Raw genomic sequence first — 18,759 nt, 5'->3', positions numbered from 1 at the left:
AAGCCCCTTAAAATGGGTTTCCCTGTTGAATCCACAGTGTTTCAGTTGGACTTCTGTGCTGTTTGCCATCGTGTTCAATAAATACCAGCACAAGGGCATGTGGGCTGCCTAACAGAAAGGCTGCTCTGGGTCAGACCCAGGCTCCCTCCACGTGTGGAAGAGTCTGGTACTTTGCCTGAAGTCCTTAACTTTTCCAATAATAATATGCTGTATTGTTCTCATTTATTACTTAGTGTGATTTGCTCTTCAGCTTTGCTTTATTCCAGTGATTGCTGTGCTCAGCCCACCTCCATTGTCTTGTTCCACAGAAGCCCATCTTCTTGACATTTTTAAGGCTTTCTGCAGTCATACCAAGTCTTCTTTGTATTTTGAAAACTAGACACACATCTTGCCAGGTTCCTGGGGAAATATTTTTCTATAAAGCTATGGAAGATGTAGGTATTATAAATACATCTGTAAATAACAGTAGGGATTTTGCAGTATTCTAAGTATTAGTACTTTGAACATTCCTGCAAGCCTTGGAAAATGTGAGCTTTCTCTAGCCATCTTTTCTAACAGCTGTGAGGAAGAAAGATGTTCTTAGTAGAATGGAATGGCAGCCAGGAGGAAACATGATTTACAAGATCTCATGCTTTGCAAAAGGTGAAACCTGAACCTGTGTGTTGGCCTGTCCTGCTCTTTCAAGTCCTGTCCTCCCTGCAGTCACTGGCTCCCCGAGGCAGACTCGGGCTTCCCATCCTTGTGCTCTCACTGTCTTTCTGCCTCATTCTTTTGTTTTTAGAAGACTTTATCTATTTATTTCTAGAGAGAGGGGGAAGGAGGGAGAAAAAGGAAGAGAGATACATCAATCATTTGCCTCTCACACGCCCCCTACTGGGGAATTGGCCCACAACCAGGCTTGTGCCCTGACAGAACAGAACCAGCCACCTTTCAATTCGCAGACTGGTGCTCAATCCACTGAGCCACAGCAGCTAGGGCTTTTCTGCCTAATTCTTGTTATAGTTACTGTGCCCTGGTTATGTGGGTGGCTCCTCAAGGACAGGAACAGTGTTTGACCTAGAGTAGACATCAATGAGGATTTCTTTGTTGAGTGAATAAATGTTAAGAAGCACAACCATGGGCCTGAGTTACTACATATCACTAAACTCCCTGGTATCCAGACAAGAGAGTAGAGGGATGAATTTAATATACTGAGAAAACTTCTGTATGTGTTTTGTGACTTTTCCCCCCCTCTCATTTCCTTTCTGTAACAGATGCCTGAAGAACAGGCATTCAGTGTTCTGGTCAAGATCATGTTTGACTATGGTCTCAGGGAACTTTTCAAGCAAAACTTTGAAGATTTGCATTGCAAATTTTATCAGTTGGAGCGCCTCATGCAGGTAAAAAGAGCATCCAGTTTGCATTTGCCAGTGAGATTAGAGCATGGTCTGGGCAGAAGCAGATTGATGAAGTGGTGCCAGGGACAGCAGGACTGCCTTAGCACCCGGGGGTAAGGTGGGCTTGGTTGGTTTGTGTTTGTTTCTCACTACGTGATGATGATGCCAAGGGTAATAGGGTGTGAGCCTGATGGATGTGAGCTGAGTTTTCAGTCTTACAAACACTCAAAGTATCGAATGGCTTTGTAGGGGCCTTTGACACAGCATCTCAGTCAAGCAGTATTCGCTGAGCCTCTGAAGCTGACTGGTTAGGAATCTCCTAACAGAAGTGAAACAAACTCTCCCAGACATTTCATAATTGGAAAGAAAACTCTCTTTCCAAACAGTTGTCACCATTTTGGGTATTCCTCTTTAGACCTGGTTTGTGGACAAGAAAAGGCAGCTAAATGCCAGATAATGCCAGATGAAAAGTGTTCTTCTGAGCACTTCGGAGGTTTTTAGAAAAACACAGCTATGTGACTTTTTTGGCCTGTTCCTGTTAGATTTATGAGCCTCCTGGGTGGGAGCTGAATAGCTGCATATGTGCCTAATGAGTTTGCTATTTCAGGAATACATTCCCGACCTGTACAACCACTTCCTGGATATAAGTCTTGAAGCTCACATGTATGCTTCCCAGTGGTTTCTTACACTTTTTACTGCAAAATTCCCTCTCTACATGGTCTTCCACATCATTGACCTGCTTTTATGTGAGGTATGTATCGGGGCCCGCAGCCTTGGGGGTTGTTACTGTGCCCGTCTCATAACAGCTTTCCAAACAGAACTTGTTCTGCTCAGTTTGTTTCACTGCCAAGAAGTCCAAGTTTAAGTGACTGTTCCTTGGGCTGAAGCTAAAGATCATGTTTTGTTAAAGGCATTCTGCTAAAACAAAAACACGTATGTATTAGACATTTGTATTAATTAATACTAGGTTTGCCTGATTTTTTGAGGAAATCCAAAACAGTGATTAAGCAGAGGCTTTTTTTCTCAGGTGCTAGAAGGCAGAGGTTGGCAATAGCTTCCTTCCCTAGAGTGTGACTCTCATCCTTATGGCTGGTTGGAGCTCTGGCCACCAAATCTGTATTTTATAGCTATAAGGATTAGGGGATGGGAGAGGGTGCATGCCCTCTTTTTTAAAAGAGGCTTCCTGGAAGTTCCACCTGTGTTCCCACTTATCTCTTATTGGTAAGTGGAAATGAACTTAGATGTGCAAGAGAGATTTTTTCTCCAAAGATTTTATTTTATTTATATTTTTAGAGAGAGGGAAAGAAACATCGATGTGTGAGAGCAACCTTGGTTGGTTGCCTCCCATGCGCCGCCCCAGTGGGGGACGGGGCCCACAACCCAGGCATGTGCCCTGACTGGGAATCGAACCAAGGACCTTTCACGTGGCGGGACGATGACCAGCCAGCTGAGCCACACTAGTCAGGGCAAGAGTGGTTGTTTTTTTTAAAGCTTGATAGAAATTTGCAATAAATTGGGGGGGGGGGGGTTATTGCCAAAACAAAGTAGATATTAGAGTAAATAGCAGCCTTTGCCACAACATAGTTTTTGGCTTTGGGGGGGTGGGTGTATTTAAGAAAAAATTAATTAATTTCAAACACAGCCCTGGCTGGCATAGCTCAGTAGATTGAGCACGGGCCTGTGAACCAGAGGGTCTCCGGTTCGATTCCCAGTCAGGGCACATGCCTGGGTTGCAGGCCAGGTCCCCAGTAGGGGACACATGAGAGGCAACCACACATTGATGTTTCTCTCCCACTCTTTCTCCTTCCCTTTCCCTCTCTCTAAAAATAAATAAATAAAATACTTTAAAAAATATATATATATATATTTTATTATAGAAACTGTGGAAAAATATAAGCAAAGAGGTTTAAAGATATTTCTGATCTCACTCTGGTATATGTTCTTTCAGCCTTTTTCTGTGTGTGTATGTGTACAGTACAATTTCTATGTGGAATAGGTTTTTTTCATATGGAATATTATGTGATAATGCATATTATAGGTCTGTATTATTTTAAAATATGATTATACTATATATACTATTTGTTAACCTCTTAATTTCATTACTGGAACATCGATAGACACGTAAACATCTACACCATATTTCTTTTTGTTTAATCTTAACATATGCAAAACATGAAAATCCATTAAAGAATTCATATCTTCTACCCAGCTTGAAACACTATAAGAAGTGACAGTCCCAACTGTACCATTGTTCTTCCTTGTGCCAAGTGCCCGTTACTTGGATGCATCATAGTCGATGTCACCGAATCCTAACTTCAAACCTCTGAGTTGTCCAGTTCTCCCTGTTACAGACCACCATGTTCAGTAGTTAGGAGCCCAGTAGCATGCTCAGTAATTTAAATAAACGAGACTGACTAACTTAGAAAACCCTTGGGAGAATATTAGTTACAGAAACTGAGACCCAGAACTTACATAGTTTAACTCAATCAGCAGATGTTAGTGCCTCCCACCCATTTGTCCTTTGCCCCCACCTCTCCTGGAGGGGTGGCATGGAGGATGGCCAGGCGGAAGGAGCCCTGAGCAGATTCAGTTCTGGGCTGTAGGGCTCCCAATAATTGCTGTAGCCTGAAGGCAGCCACACAAAATTAAGTTCAGAATAAATCAGGAGTTATTTCCTGATCACGCATTTAGGACTTTGTGTTTTGGTTTGGAAGAGTAGGGCACTTTGGAAGAGTGTTCTTGTCAAATGTGAGAATAGGTCTGGAAAAGCTCTTCTCTCACAAGAATGAGAGGCCAGGTCTGGTCTCCTTTAAGTGGTGTTTCAATGGTGGCTCTAGTTTTCACTTTCCAAGGCATTTTCAGGATATTCCATTTAATTAATGTTTTACAATTTCTCTAAATGTGTGGGATATTCCTAAGACAGATGGCTTTATGGTCCAGATACAAACATTGAAAATACTGTTCTATGTTTTCTTTTTCAGGGAATAAGTGTTATTTTTAACGTCGCCCTTGGATTACTAAAGGTACATATTTATTCGTAAGCTCAGTTACCTGTCATATTCTGTTGTGATAGCTTGGTCTTAATCTCATCTCAGTGGCCACTGTGCTCTGACGTTGCCCCTGAGAGTGGAGATGTACAAGTAGCTCTGGCCAAGCCGAGAAGCATCTGCTGGGGGTTGTAAAGCTGCCGGGATTATAAAATGCTTCTTGGACATCTGCAAAGCCAAGAACCTTTCCTACACACAGTTGTATGTATTTTCTGTATTTCAAGACTTCGAAGGATGACTTGCTATTGACGGACTTTGAAGGTGCCTTGAAATTCTTCAGGGTTCAGCTTCCTAAGAGATACCGCTCAGAAGAAAATGCAAAGAAGCTAATGGAACTTGCTTGCAACATGAAGGTAAGGTTATTTTTGCATTAATTTAATTTTTTGTGCAGCAAATATATCACTGTTCTTGATCAAAGTATCAACATTTATAATACATTAAAATTTTTTTTAAAGATTTTATTTATTTATTTATTTTTAGAGAGGAAGGGAAGGAGAGAAATATCAATGTATGATTGCCTCTCGTGAGTCCCCTGCTGAGAACTGGCCTGCAACCCAGGCATGTGCCCTGAATCGAACCTCGATCATGTGGTTCTCAGGCCTGCGCTCAATCCACTGTGCTACACCAGCCAGGGCTACATTAAAATTTTTTTTTAATTTATATTATATATTTTCCCCACAAAAAATTGTAACAGGTTTTCTCCTCATTCAGGGTAATTCTTTCTCTACTTAACTTATATAATACAATAGAGAGAAAATAAAATTCTTCTGGTTAACATAATTAAGGGTAACAACTTTCCCCACGTTAAAAAAATGAAACCACAAACACAGCTAAGGTGCCAGATGTATACTACATAACAATTTGTTAGTTGTAGTGGTTATTTTGTGACACTTTGCCTTTCCTTCACAGTCTAGGCCTAAAGCAGTGGCTCTCCCAGGGTCCCAGATGAGGCTGTTTTTCTCCAGCCTCACTGAGATATAATTGACATACAGTGTTATGTAAATTGAAGGTATACAGAGTGGTGATGTGATACATGTATTTATTTCAGAGTGTGCCCACAGTAAGACTGGTTGACGTATCCCTCCTCCCACAGAGTTGCCATTTTGAGGTTGTGATGGTGAGGACGTTGAGGTCGTGCTCTCCAAGCACCTCGCAAGCCTACGGTGCAGTCTTGTTACCTGCAGCCCCCATTCCGTACTGCGCCTTAGGTTCCTGGAACTTGCCCTTTGACCAGCATCTCTCCCTTTTCCTCACCCCTCTGCCTTTCACGTGTTTTTATATGTATTGTGTCCTGTGCGTTTAATCTTACTGCCTCCCCTGGCCTTTGAGCGCTAAGAGAGGTATTATTATTCCCACTTTGAAGACAAACCAAAACACTCAGAAGGCGTTGCCCTCACCACCAGGGTCCTACAGCTAGTTAGTGGCAGACTGCAGGTCCCATGGTTTCTGCTGTGCTGGCCCTTAACTTCCAGTATTCGTTGCTGTGGTTGGCAACTCCCTAGTGTGAAACCAATACTACATGACAAAAACCCACTCAGTGTTTTTCACTCCCAATGGCATGTATGATTTGTACAGTGTTTAAGGTAAAAAAACAAAACAAAACAGGATTTCCTGTGTTCATGGTATAATAAATTTTTTCTGAAAGAACAAAAAAATAATTGAAGGAGTTTAGTTTGGGATTATCAGCTGGAGGCAAATAGTAGACAAAATAAATAGTTGCATTCAGATTTTATAGGGAACATAATAGACTACCACGTTTACCGTATGTGACTCCAGAGGGTAAAACAGGAATTAGTGTGTCAGGACAGGTGTGGGTGAGAAGCTTCACTATTGGAGAGAGTATGGACTTGGCCTCAGGGAGATCTGAATTCAGGGATACTCAGTTATTTAAGGGGTCCCCTCATCTGCAAGGTAACTTTGGACTTCTGGTTCTAGTTGTACGAGAAAAAAGAGATGTGGCCAGGTAGGTGAAGCAAGTAGCTGGAAGCAGTGTGTGTGGCCTGACAGCACGTCAGAGGGAGTGCAGACGTGTAGGTAGGTGGTTGGTGCTCACGCAGACAAGCGGCACGACTTGGTGCCTTCAGCAGCTGAGACTGGGACCTCTGCCTGAAGTTAAGGACCCTGGAGCTGCTGCTTCGTTTTGAAAGAGGGGATACAAACCAACCCAGTAGCCCAAAAAACAACAGAAATCATAAGAGAAAATGAATGGGGTATTTTTTTTAAAAAAAGGGAACTAGAATTTCTAGAAATGAAGATAATCATTCACTTTATCATTCAAATTAAAATGTGACCTACTTCACAAGTATTACAGGTAGCATTTAATGATATTTTACCACATATAGTTCAGGACATAGTTCAGTCCTTTCATGTATGAGGATTAGCTACAGCATTTGTAGGGTGCTTATTGATCACAGTGCCTAGTGACTACTGCTGTGGTCACTTCCTCTCTGGTCTTGAAGCACATATGAAACATTTCGGCGACATTTGCAGGATGCTGGGTTTGTGCACAGCAGAGAACCAGGTAAGCTCTGAAGGTCTGAGTCTCCTTCCACCTCAACCTGGTGCAGCACCCACAAGGCGCTGCCTGTTCCTGGTGATTTCTTCCCCTACAGACCACTGCTCTCTCGGTGTCTGTCCCAGTGTGTGGTACCTGGCTGGTTGCTCAGGCCAAAAAAAACCTTGGTATCATCTGCAACGTCTCTTTCTCTCACATTCCCCATCTTCACACTGCACACCCAAGCCCTGTCTGAGTGTGTCCTGAGCCTGACCGCTTCCTGCTCCCTTCTTCACTGACACTGGAGTCTAACCACCACCATCACCTCCCCCGTAATGTGTCAGTAGACTCCTTGGTCTTTCTGTTTCCACAGTGGTTTTCTCCCAGGCTTTTCTCAATCCCCTCTCCCCCTTGCTTAAAACTCTGATGGTTTCTTAGGATAAAACTGAAGTTTTAGCCTTGGCCTACAAGGCCTGACACCATCTGATCTCTCAGTCATCTCTTCTGATTTCGTCTTCTGCTGAGTTTCTTATTTTTCCACTTCAGACACCCTGGCCTTCTCGGCTGTTCTCCAGCAGGCTGACGTGTTCACTCCACAGGCCTCTGCACTGGCTGGTCTCTACCTGTCCTGTTCTCTGTGGTGCCCATGTGGCTTCGCTGTTGCCTTGCTCGGCCTTCGGCACAAATATCCTGCCACCGGAGAGCGGCCTCCTCCAATGACGGCGGCGTCTGGAGGGGCGCTCCCCCAGCCCTGATCTTCTTGCCCTCACTTATCTTCCACTTACACTGCGCAACGTTTTGTTTTACAATTGTTTGATTCCCCCTCCCACTAGAATGAAGCCTGTGATAGAGGGGACCTTATCTCTTGTTTACTGACTCTCCAGCGCAAGAACAGTGTCTGGCATGTAAATATTGATTGAATGAGAGAATAAATGAATACTACATGTGGTTTATAAACAAGAGTTAACCTGGATTTGAGCAAGGCTTAAAAGTAGGTCCCAGCTGAAGGTGTTATCTTTTGGGGTTTTCATTAGTTTGAAACACTTTAGTAATATATGAATCCTTTATTTCCATAGTCCAGGTGGGGGTTGTCTAATGTCTTCTTTTTCTTGCCTGTGCTTTCCAAGAAGTTAAGGGTGTGCTACATACATAGCACACACATGTTGTGTTAGATACGTAATTCCTTCTGGCCCTGGAGAACTCGGCATGGCTGGGGTACCCTTTGGATGTACCCCTACTTGCACATGGTTTCAGGGTTAGAAAGATAGTAATTTTTTTTTTAAAGTGATTTCACAGCATGGAAAGCCTACAGATTCACCGGGACGTGAGAGAGTGCGATTTTTCTGCTGAAAGGTGGGATATGGTGTGTACAACTGAGTGAGTGGTTAGTAGTTGTGCTCTGGCAGCTGTGCTTACTACCGGCAAATATTAAGGGAGATATAGGCAACAGTTGAGCCAGTTACTGGTGGTGAACCTCAATCATGGTGTAATTTGCCAGCTGAAAAATAAAACCCTTGGCAAGCCCTGCATGCATGCTGTGGGCTGCAGGGGGTTTAGAGCACCTCCGTCAGCATGGGAACTGCATGGGCCCCCCTGGGGGAGAGGAGCCCCCCTCTGGACATGGAGAAGGGTCCTGCTATGGAATGGTTTGGAAACTAGCTTTTGAACTTTGGGGAGTGGAATTTAGAAAGGAAACATTGACTCTAACTCACTAAAATTCCATTCCATTATTTTTAATTTTTTTAATTTTGGCTTTTTTTTCAAAGTTGTACTTCCTGATTAAGGTGGAAATTGGGAATACTTAGCCTCACATGCTAGTCCAGGAAACAGATACCTGTTTTCCTTGTTCTTTAACGATTACAGTGTTGTTATTTCTGGTATTTACATAGTTTCTAGAAGTGTCTCATTTCTTCCTCACTGTACCATCTGTGGAAACTGATGCTTATAGCAGTCACGTAACTGACCCAGCTTGTACTGGTTGGGCAGTGACAAGCCCTGGGCCCTCAGACTGTGTGCATTCCCCGTGCTCTCTGCTCCATTGCACAGGCCTCTTCTCATTGCAGAAGAAATAGAAGTTTGTTGTGACAATACCCAAAATGGCCACAAGATGGGAGTGTTGCTCAAAAAGGTCAGCGGTCCTCCCTTTGAGCCTTCCTTTTCTCAAAATCTTTGTGTCTGCCTTTACTTTTCTCTCTTTTTTGCCCTTTTACTTCTCTTCTCTCTCCTTTTCCTTAGTTTATTATAGGACAGAAATATTTGTTTTTTGAGGAGTTTTTGATCTCCTGCCCCTAATCTAAAATTTAACAACACGCATGCATCAGAACTCATTTAGCTGTTCCCTGACTTACTTTCTCCATGGGCCAGTGTCCTGAAATAATGAAGTACTTTCCACTTCTGATACTAGGTCTGAAGGGCACTTCATTTCTAAAGATTGCTGCGGGCGTTTGCGAATGGCCCTAGTTGCTCTGCTGCCCTTTCGTACTCATAAATGTGCTGTCCCTTGTTGGGGGAGAGTTGCATTGAGGTCTTTTAAGTTTCTGATTCAAGCAATATGTGAGAGCAGTTTTTCTTTATATCCATGTATGTGTTTTAGAGAACAAGTCAGGTGTAGCTTAGCTTAGAAGCAGCAGGAGCCGAGGGAAAGGAGATGGCTCCGTGAGTTTCTGAGGTCACGCTTAAGACCTGACCCTTTTGTTGTGGAATCTGCCTGAAGTGAAATGTGGTTTCTGAACCACTGTTTCATTGGGATTTGTTACTTCAAACATAAAATGATTGTGCTAGACTACAAACTACTTAATAACTACTTTTAAGAAAAGTTATTATGAAAAACACATAGCAGTATCTGCAAATTAACGTAACCCTAATCATTGGCTATTTGGAGAAGGAGAAAATGCTGTCATTTGGGAATATCTACCATTGGGGGCTTTTTATATTCATGAGCTAAAAGCCACACTAGTGTGAATTTCATTCTCTGGCCAGATCATTTGTAAATTTAAATGTGCGTGAGGGTTTTAAGCTCTGTGATTGCAGTCACTTAATCAGTCTTAATATGTTTCCAGATTTTCCATAGTGTCTGCACATAGCAAATTAGCCCTACAGTGACCACATGAGGTCAGTTTTCAAATGTCTATTTGAAGCTTAGAAAATTCCCAAAGGGTATAAATTTCCTAAGTGATAGAGTGGGGATTAGATCCTGGGAATGTTAGACTCTGAAGTCAGTGCTTACTATCACTGCGTTTTTTTGGGGGGGAGTGTAATATTAAAATAAGAGAATGGTTTGGGGTTTTAGGTTGGTTTGGGGGGGGGGGGGGGGTGGGGTTTTGGGGGGGGGAGGGTGGGGAGGAGATTTTTTTTTTTGGGGGGGGTTAGGTTTTTTGTCATATCATTACTGTGTGTTTTTAAATTATAGTAAAAAGTTGGTTTGGGGGGAAAGGAGGGAACAGGGGGGGGTTTTGGGGGGGGATTTGCAACTGTTTTTAGGGTTTTTCGTTGTTAGCCGGGACGGTGTTGTTCTGTGAATGAGGGATTGGCTGAGTAGGACAAGAGCCCCTTGTGCTGAACAGTAGCTGAGCCTCTGTGTCGGCCTGGAAGCTGCGTGCACACTATACCTAAGCTCAATTTTCTGACTACACCAGGCTGTAGTTTTACTTCTTGGCTTGTTCTTAGCTTTTAGAATTGGGCTTCACAAGGAAACTTCTGAGTGGCTGCTCTCTTTCTCTGCACTATACCCTAAATTTTTCAGTGTTGCAGGGGTAGCAGTGGTCACTGCCTTCTTACTCAGTAAGGTGGTCTCCCTTGGTCCTTATCTGTGTTTGGGTTCTCTGCTCTCAGTTTGCTTCTGCATTTTAGAGAAAAAAAAACCTGATGGTAGGACCAGAATGTCTAATTCTGTTTAGTGATCTTTGAGGGAGTTTGAGTCTGAACTATTTAAACAAATTAAGTAAAAAGGCTCAAAAATTAAGTAGAATGTTGATTTGTTTCAAGTGGTTATAGGCGCAGACCTTGGAGTGGCAGAGACCTTGCGTGTCATCCTGGCTCTGCCTCTGCCATGTGGCCCACAGTAGATTAACACCGCAGGGCAGAAGGGAGGACAGCAAGACGAGGCCTTTAGTGTGGCTGCCGCCCTTCCGGTGACCGATGGTCGTGCAGACACCCGGGGTCTCGGGCCTGCCCTGGTCTGGCCTCCTCTGCCCGGGCACTTAGCGTCGCACAGCACTGCGACCCTCTGGACTCATTGCAGTGGGGTCTAGGATTGTTCGTACCTAAATTGTAAACTCAGTCTTATCCCAGAAAACTGTTAGAATATTTTCTCCATAAAAGTACATTTAAACAAAAAAAATCAAATATAATTTTCTCTGAGGGCAAAAATGCCACTGCATGTGAAGCTGTGACTTGCACAGCCTCTGACAGGTCGGCCAGCAGCGGGTGTGATTGAGGGCTCTGGGCTGACTGCACAACTGCCCGCTTCCTGCGTGCAGTTACAGTGTTAGCGGAGTAAGGAACAGACAGAATGACCCTTGCACTTTGAAGAGTGGGGACTGTGTCTCATTAAGAGTTTTCATGCTCACTATGGTCCAGGCTTTAGGAATTTAACAGTGGATCAGAGTTCCTGCCCTGTAGACTTTATGTGTTGTGATCTCTACACATCTTTGAATCACTACTGCCTAGCAAAACACACTGCCCATAGCCGGGCCCAACTGTTGGGTAAATACATGTCCCTTCTGCATTCTGATCAGTTTAAAAAGAAGGCTGCTGGCTTTAATTTGTTCAACATCTGATCCCTGAGTCCCAGTTGTGTTCCAGGCATTGAGCTAGGCACTGGAGGTAAAGCCTGCCTCCTAGTGGCAAGACAGACAACCAGGTAAGCACATAAATAGATAATCGTGGCCTTGGACAGGCGCCATTGGAGGAATTGCCTTGATGCTATGAGAATAGACAACGAAAGACTGGGCCTCATGGAGGGAAGGTGTCAGGGAGGGTTCCTACCGAAGTGGCATTGGAGCTCTGACGTGACAGGTGGACAGGGTGCGGGCCTGTCTGGGCAGAGGGCCAGGCTTGAGGTGTGCGTTCACTTGGAAAGGGCACTGTACAGAGTGGTCAGTGTAACTCAGCACTCCCGGGCACTCGGTGCACGTGGGCGTGGGCGGTAATGGAGGCACGGATAATGGGACAGGCAGGTGGGAGCTGGGCTCTGGTCTCCGCTGGGTGCGCCTGCGTGTGGACGAGGCTTGAATCGTTGCTTTCCTGCTGGTGCCTCTCAGTTCCCCGTCCAGGTGTCAGGCATCAGGCTCTGTCGGGGGCCCTGGGCCTCTGAACTGTTTGGCTCTTCCAGGTGCCACCCACTGTAAGCAGTGTTGTTTTTATTTACTCTTCCTTTGTGATGAGGTTGGCTAAGGAGTTTCAGGGAGGGAGGGGGTACGAGACAAAAACCAGTGAGAAATGGGAGGGAGCTGGCGCTGGTAAAGACGGCAGGACTCGGGACCAGTGAGCTCTGTCCCTGCAGCCTGAAGGCTGACTGAGTGCTGACGGAACACCTCAGTAGGGACCATCACAGAGGGATGAGCAGAGCTCACCTTAGAGCAGCCCAGCACAGCGGCGCGAGTTCACTTTAACAGCGCCAACTTTGTCCGCCTGGGTCTGAAAGTCACTTATGCTCAGTGCAGAGCACTTGGAGGACTGGAGAAGCGCGTGAAGCAACGCCCACATCCTGTCAGGGAAACCTCAGAGCCCAACACCAGCCCAGTGAAGAGGCCGCACTTGTCGGGAGCAGCCCCCGCAGTGCGAGGGGGAGCAGCCCCTGTGCTCTGAGAACGCAGTGTTTCTGGTGGGGGCAACGAGATGGGGAGGAGATTATTTCACAATTGGCCTTTTTAAATGTATGTGTCTGGGGAAAAAATGTTCATTCTTTCTTCCCCTAGTCTGAGAATGAAAAGTTGGAGAATCCCAACGAGCAGGGAGAAGGTTTGGGAGGATTTGGGGTCGGTGCTGTTGTTTTTGGTAAAGCACTAAGGGGGCCTCACACCTGCCGCCCTCCTGTCACTCACCCAGTGTGTCTGCCCTCATAGACCTCGTTCAGTTTCTCTCCCTCGACGATGCTCCTCGAGGGTGGTTCATAGATTTACGGTCACACAGATGGCGCATTTAGGTGCTTTCGTTGTGCACCACACACACACTGTGAACGTTTACCTCGGCATCGACCTTAAACCGCAGATGGTCTGAGTTGGAAGATGTCACTCTCCCACATGTAGCTGCTCCCCAGCTGTTTGATGGGCGTTTTCTGTAGACTGCAGTCAGGGCACAAGGCTGTGTTCTTGGCCGCCTCCCCTCTCGGGCGGCAGCCAGACTCCGGAAGCAGACCTGTGCACATCCCCGTGAGGAATGTGGGAGAACAGGAGGCAGCGAGAAGAGAGGGGAAGGGAGTCAGGGAACAAGCATAGGTCTCGGTGTCCTCCTCTGTAAAATGAAGTTGAACTAGACCAGCTTGGAGTTTCTTAGTCACCTGCAGCTGGCAGCTAAAGTGTGTGACTCGGCGTAGTACTGATTATTGAAGCTTTGGGAAGGGGTGAGCGTTAGCTTTGTAACCATTCCTGAAGTTGCACATACCTATTTTATCAGTTTTGTGTTTCTTATATTTCATAATTATTTAAAATGTAATTTAAAAACAACCCAAGAGGATGGGTCCGTGGTTTAGAGGAAGGAATCAAACAAAAGACTGAGACTTGCATCTTGAAAGGATGCCCTTGGTTATGGTCCAGACGCAGAAGAAGAGCCGACTGATAAAAAAGAGGTAACAACCTGTCAGGTCCCAGGGGCACACAAGGCCTGCAGGCTGAGTCCGGCCCTCCACCTTGTTTCATGCAGCCTGGCACCTGGTCTCTGCCCAGCGGCAGTGCCGAGCTCCTTGCCCCTAGTGAAGGGGTAGGTTCATTTATGCAGTCCTGAAGTTACATCAGCTCTTTGAAGGCAACCGTGAGGCTGGTGCTGATATGGCCCCCAGTGAAATGAGCTCGACACCCCTGTGCTGGGTAGAAGGAGAGCCAAGAGAGAAAGGGAGTGGGCTGGTCACATGTAAGCTTGAAAGTCAGACATTTGGAAGTTTAGTTGGGGAGAGAGAGAACCCGCCTGGTGGCCTTCCAGAGGGTGCTTTCTACAGTGTAGTCAGAGCAAAGCTTGATTTAGAAGATTGAAGAGAGAGGCAGAAGCAGTGGAAGGTATAGACCGGTGATTTGCCGTGGTGGTTGGTAAGAACAAGCTCGAGGGAAAGAGGACGGTCGTGTGAGGAGGCAGCAGAGCCGTCAAACAGTGAGCAGCAGAGCTGTGTTTTGAAGGGAGGAGGGAATCGTGCCGATTTGAAAGTGGCACAGAAGGAGCAGCGGAGTTGGAAGGAGGTGTGGTAGTGCGGCAGCTGCAGCTTGAGCCTCGGTCTAGCTCCTTGGGTTCAAATCCCAGACCTGCCTGGCCCTGAGTGACCATGGCCAATTTATGTAACCGCCTTATTCCTGAGTTAACTTGCCCATAAAATGAGCATGAAAATACCTGTAGAGGTGACGCGAGGTCAGAGATGTAAAGCACCTTGCAGCAGTGCTGGTGTGTGCTAAATACAAGGGTGATGGTGGTGGTTAGGGACAACAGGACCCAGAACTCGGGCGGGAGGAGCTACCTGGAGGTGTTGTTCTAACTCTGTTAGTAAAAACCGCAGGAACCCCACAGGACCCTGGACACGGAGTCACTGAATAAGAATTTGGGGTCCTGGACTTTGATCCCCTCTGATGATTTCCCTCCAAAAACAGGCAACACCACTTCCATGGTGACTGGGGAAGCCCCAGTCTTCACCCTGAAGCACCCACCACTTCCTGATACTCTGTAACGTGTGCTGTGATTTATTTGACAGATCAGTCAGAAGAAGCTGAAGAAATACGAGAAAGAGTATCACACCATGAGGGAGCAGCAGGCCCAGCAGGAGGACCCCATCGAGCGGTTCGAGGTTCGTTTGTGGCTGAAGTGATGGGAAGAGCTTGCAGCCTTTCATGTAACGGTGCCTGGAGCAGCTTTGCCAGATTATTTTTAAACTTCAGTTCCACTGTTTTAGGTTCAAATTTCAATTTGAGTTTGCAAATGAGGGGGGAAAAAGTTTGTTTTGCTTCAAACCAGATGCCTGGTCTGTTACAGTTCAGTGGCCCTTTGGCGCAGTTAATAAGACGTTAACTTGACAGGGTCACTTGAGCCAGTTAAGCCTTCTCCAGTGAAGACAGAAAGTAAGAAATCATTGATTGGTAGGTAGCACATCAGGACCAGCCATGTCTCTCACAGTTTCCATAGGACTCAGGAAGTAGTGTTGAGGGTTAGCCCAGAGAAACTGTCGCTTTCATCTGATTTTTATGTGTCTCTAACTGGTCCCTTTTAACTCCTCAGCGGGAGAATAGGCGTCTACAAGAAGCGAACATGAGGTTGGAACAGGAAAACGACGACCTGGCCCATGAGCTGGTGACCAGCAAGATCGCACTGCGAAAGGACCTGGATAACGTGAGTAGTCGGTCTGAATGGATACATTGTATCCAGCACCTGCCTTCCCTCTTAATCACTGAGCTCCTGAGGTTTAGTGCTCGTTGTTCTGGTTAGCTGTCTCCCTGGGACTGACCCTTGTCGGCATTCCTCTCCTCCTTTCCTTCAAGGATCAGCAGTGATCCCCCGGAAGCCCTCTTTACCATACTCTTCGCTCCTAAGACAAGCGGTCCTTGAACTTTTTTCTAAGCAGTGCTTGATAGAGGGACCTTCTGGCTAATTCTTAGCTATCACAATTGGCAGTGGCATTTAATCACCGTGATTTTCTTAACCTCCCCCTAAAACCAGAAGAGGTTTTGTTATCTCGCATACTTGGTGCCTGGTGCCTGACCACTGCCCATGGCAGTAAAGCCCAGGGCCGAAGAAGCTCGGTGTCGCAATTACTGTTGGCAGATGTGCCATTTTCCTTTGCTTTCCTAATCTTAAAACTTTGCAGGTAATAGCTTTCCCGGAAGGGGGTTTGACCATTTTCTACACCTCAAGCTTCCCTTAGAAGTGGAGCCTCTCACTCATGGTTTAGGACAGAGGTTGGCAAGCTTCTTTTGCAAAGGGATAGGCTTGGTGGGACATAGGGCCTCTCTTGTGACTCTTGAACTCTGACATTGGCACAGAACTAGCCACAGGCAGGCAGTACACGAGTGAGCACGGCCGTGCTCAAATCATACCTTTTCTGTAGGAACTGGTGGGTTTGACGTGTGGGCCATAGTGTGCCGCCTCGATTACTTTCCTGCTCATTGGTCTCCTGGGGTTCTAGAAGTAGGCGCAGGCTCTCGAGGGATGGCAGGGGACCGAGGTGGTATAATGAACCCCATAGGGTCTGTGACCCTCAGAAGGCCCTTCACATCTGCCAGGTGTGTGAAAATATTGCGTACTACTGGTTCTTGACACTCTCTTTAGAAATAGAGTAGTGGAGTAGGAAATTTTAAACAGGCCTGGGTTCTAATATCAACTACTCTACTTTCAAGTAGAGAAAAACGTCCCGGGGGGTGGTACAGAATAAATGCTGTGTCCAGGGTACAGTGAGAATTACAGGATGTGGTGGATATGAAAAGCCTCCATCCCCCCAAAACTAAAATCACACACAGGCAGTGTCACTTCCCTCTGCGTGTCTCATTGTCAACTGCAAATAGCCATGGGAAACTGGGAAGTCTCCTTTCTCCAGTTTCTGCGGGGAGGGCGTTTCAAGGTCTGAGCCCGCAGTAACTGGCATCTGGCGGTCTCACTGCCCTTTGGTTCCCCTTGACCTCCTCCTTAGGGTCGCAGCTCCTCCCCATGGTGCAGACTCCCAGCCTGCCCTGTGCTCGTCTTTGTGGAAACTCGGTATGAATCACTCCCTCACCCGCCAGGCATCTCTGCCAAGTGAGTGGAGGAGGCTGGGCACACTGAGCAGGGACTGCTGGGGCAGGACCGCAGTGTCTGCTGGTGACACCCACACAGCAGGGGACTGAGAGAAAATGGGTCCTGGACAGGAGCTGTGTGTTCTCCAGTGAAACTGCGGTAAGAGGCAGCCTCATGCTGAAGTTCCAGGTGGGTTTTCAGTTGTCATTGCTGTTCCTGGACTTCCCTCTTCCTGCAGCCTGACCCCAGACAGTGTGACCCTCCCTTTCAGGTCATCCCACCTGGACACAGTCCTCAGAGAACGAGGTTACATTCCTCGTTGGGGTGAGGACGAGTGAAAACAATACGGGTTTCCCCGCACTGCCGATCTGCTTGTGGGCACTGTGCCGATAAGCACTTCGCTGACGTCCAACACCCTTGCCTCAGCCAGGGAAGGGCAGGAAAGGAGCCTCGCTGATGGAGCGGGGTTTTTTTCAACAATCAGGAAAACCTGAGACCCGGGGAGATGAAGGCACCCAGGAAGAGGCAGAGCCAGGGGTCTACCCCCGCCCAGGCTTTTTCTCCAAAGCCACACTGTCTCCAAAACAAATGGGGAGCAAGAAGCTGTGATTCAGTGTCAGAACTCCGTCAGAAACATGCACCCACGGGGACCAGTGACACTGTCATGGAACAGCTGCCATTCCCCCAGCACTGACCCCTGGGCGCTGCTCCTAGTGCTTTGTACTTGCCACCTTACCAAATGGTCACAACGCCCGTACTGTCTGAGGGATACAATCATGACGCCCCTTTCGGGAACTGGGGCACAACACCGTCAGTGGCAGAGCCTTCAGACTGAAACCCAGAAGCCCAGCACCAGAGCTTACACCCCTAACTCGGCCCAGAGGAATAGGACTTGCCCAGCTCTGGCCATCTGCAGGGCTGTGAGGACAGCCCTGCCTCACACTGAACTGGGAGCCCCGTTCCCAGCGAGTTCTTGTCCTGTTTTTTCCTTTTTTCACTCACCACTGAGAATCAGGTTTTGAAGTGAAGGACATGGTCCTCTCACCTTTTTTTGACTTCAGGGACTCGTGTTTTTGAACGAACTTCATTCCTTTCAACTCTTCCTTTTCTGCAACCCAGAGAAAAGCTCAAGTATGTGGCTTATAGGGTTTCCGGAACCATCTTTGTATTTCCCATCAATTTTACATCACTTTTGTTATTCGTCAGCTGTCACTTTTCTTCCTCTGCACAGCAGCTGTTGAGAAATTCCAGCTGAGAGAGGCACGTGCAAGGCCCAGGGCTGGCAGGAGCGTGTCTGGGAGCGGCAGTTCCGGCCCCACCCCTCTGCATGTGCCCTGCGCGCTGTGAGAGCCCCTGCCCATGTGTGAATGTGTGTCCTCCACTTTCTCGTTCTGTGACCTTGAGCAGGTTGCTAGACTTCACCCATTGAATTCCTTTCTCTTTATCAAAAATCCGCTGACCCTCCATACAAGGTCTCCCCAGTTCTGTGTCTGCTCCCTTGGCCCGTGTGTCCTCATGCCAGTCCCGCAGTCTTCGGTCTTAGCAACCAGGTCATGTGCGCCCTCCGGCTTTGTTCTTTGCAATAAATAGTTTGCCTGTTTTAAGTCATTTGCATTTCTCTATAAATACAAGAATTAGTGTGTCAACTTGTAGAAATAGAAGTCTTATGGAATTGTGAGTGGGGTTGCATCTATAAATCAACTTGGGGAGAATTAACATCTGAATAGCAATTGAACCTTCTAAAGCATGAGTATAATTTTTCTTAGGTCGTTTTCAATTTTAGCCTTTTTTGTTTGTTTTCAGTTTATAAAATTTGCACATAACTTTATTATAAGCAGTATTGTTTTTTTTTAAATTACATTTCCAGTTGTTTATTGCTCATTTCTAGGAATACAGTTGAATTCATGACCTTGGATCCTTTGACTTTGCTACTGTCACTGAT

General features: G+C 46.4%; 1 protein-coding gene across 4 annotated transcripts in view; it reads left to right on the top strand.

Moving 5' to 3' along the window:
- Window positions 1-18,759, top strand: part of RABGAP1 (RAB GTPase activating protein 1) — a 158,085-nt gene that overhangs the window by 129,412 nt on the left and 9,914 nt on the right. For all 4 annotated transcript variants that reach the window (XM_053663738.1, XM_053663739.1, XM_037165002.2 and 1 more), the window contains 6 exons: window positions 1,254-1,379; window positions 1,984-2,127; window positions 4,358-4,399; window positions 4,648-4,776; window positions 14,809-14,901; window positions 15,330-15,440. In XM_053663738.1, the coding sequence (XP_053519713.1) occupies window positions 1,254-1,379; window positions 1,984-2,127; window positions 4,358-4,399; window positions 4,648-4,776; window positions 14,809-14,901; window positions 15,330-15,440 (645 nt within the window). The remainder of the gene's footprint in view (window positions 1-1,253; window positions 1,380-1,983; window positions 2,128-4,357; window positions 4,400-4,647; window positions 4,777-14,808; window positions 14,902-15,329; window positions 15,441-18,759) is intronic.

Source organism: Artibeus jamaicensis, unplaced genomic scaffold (genome assembly GCF_021234435.1).
Source record: "Artibeus jamaicensis isolate MK-2021 breed Jamaican fruit bat unplaced genomic scaffold, CSHL_Jam_final contig_3275, whole genome shotgun sequence".
NCBI lineage: Eukaryota > Metazoa > Chordata > Mammalia > Chiroptera > Phyllostomidae > Artibeus > Artibeus jamaicensis.
This window is presented reverse-complemented; position numbering and strand designations above follow the sequence as displayed.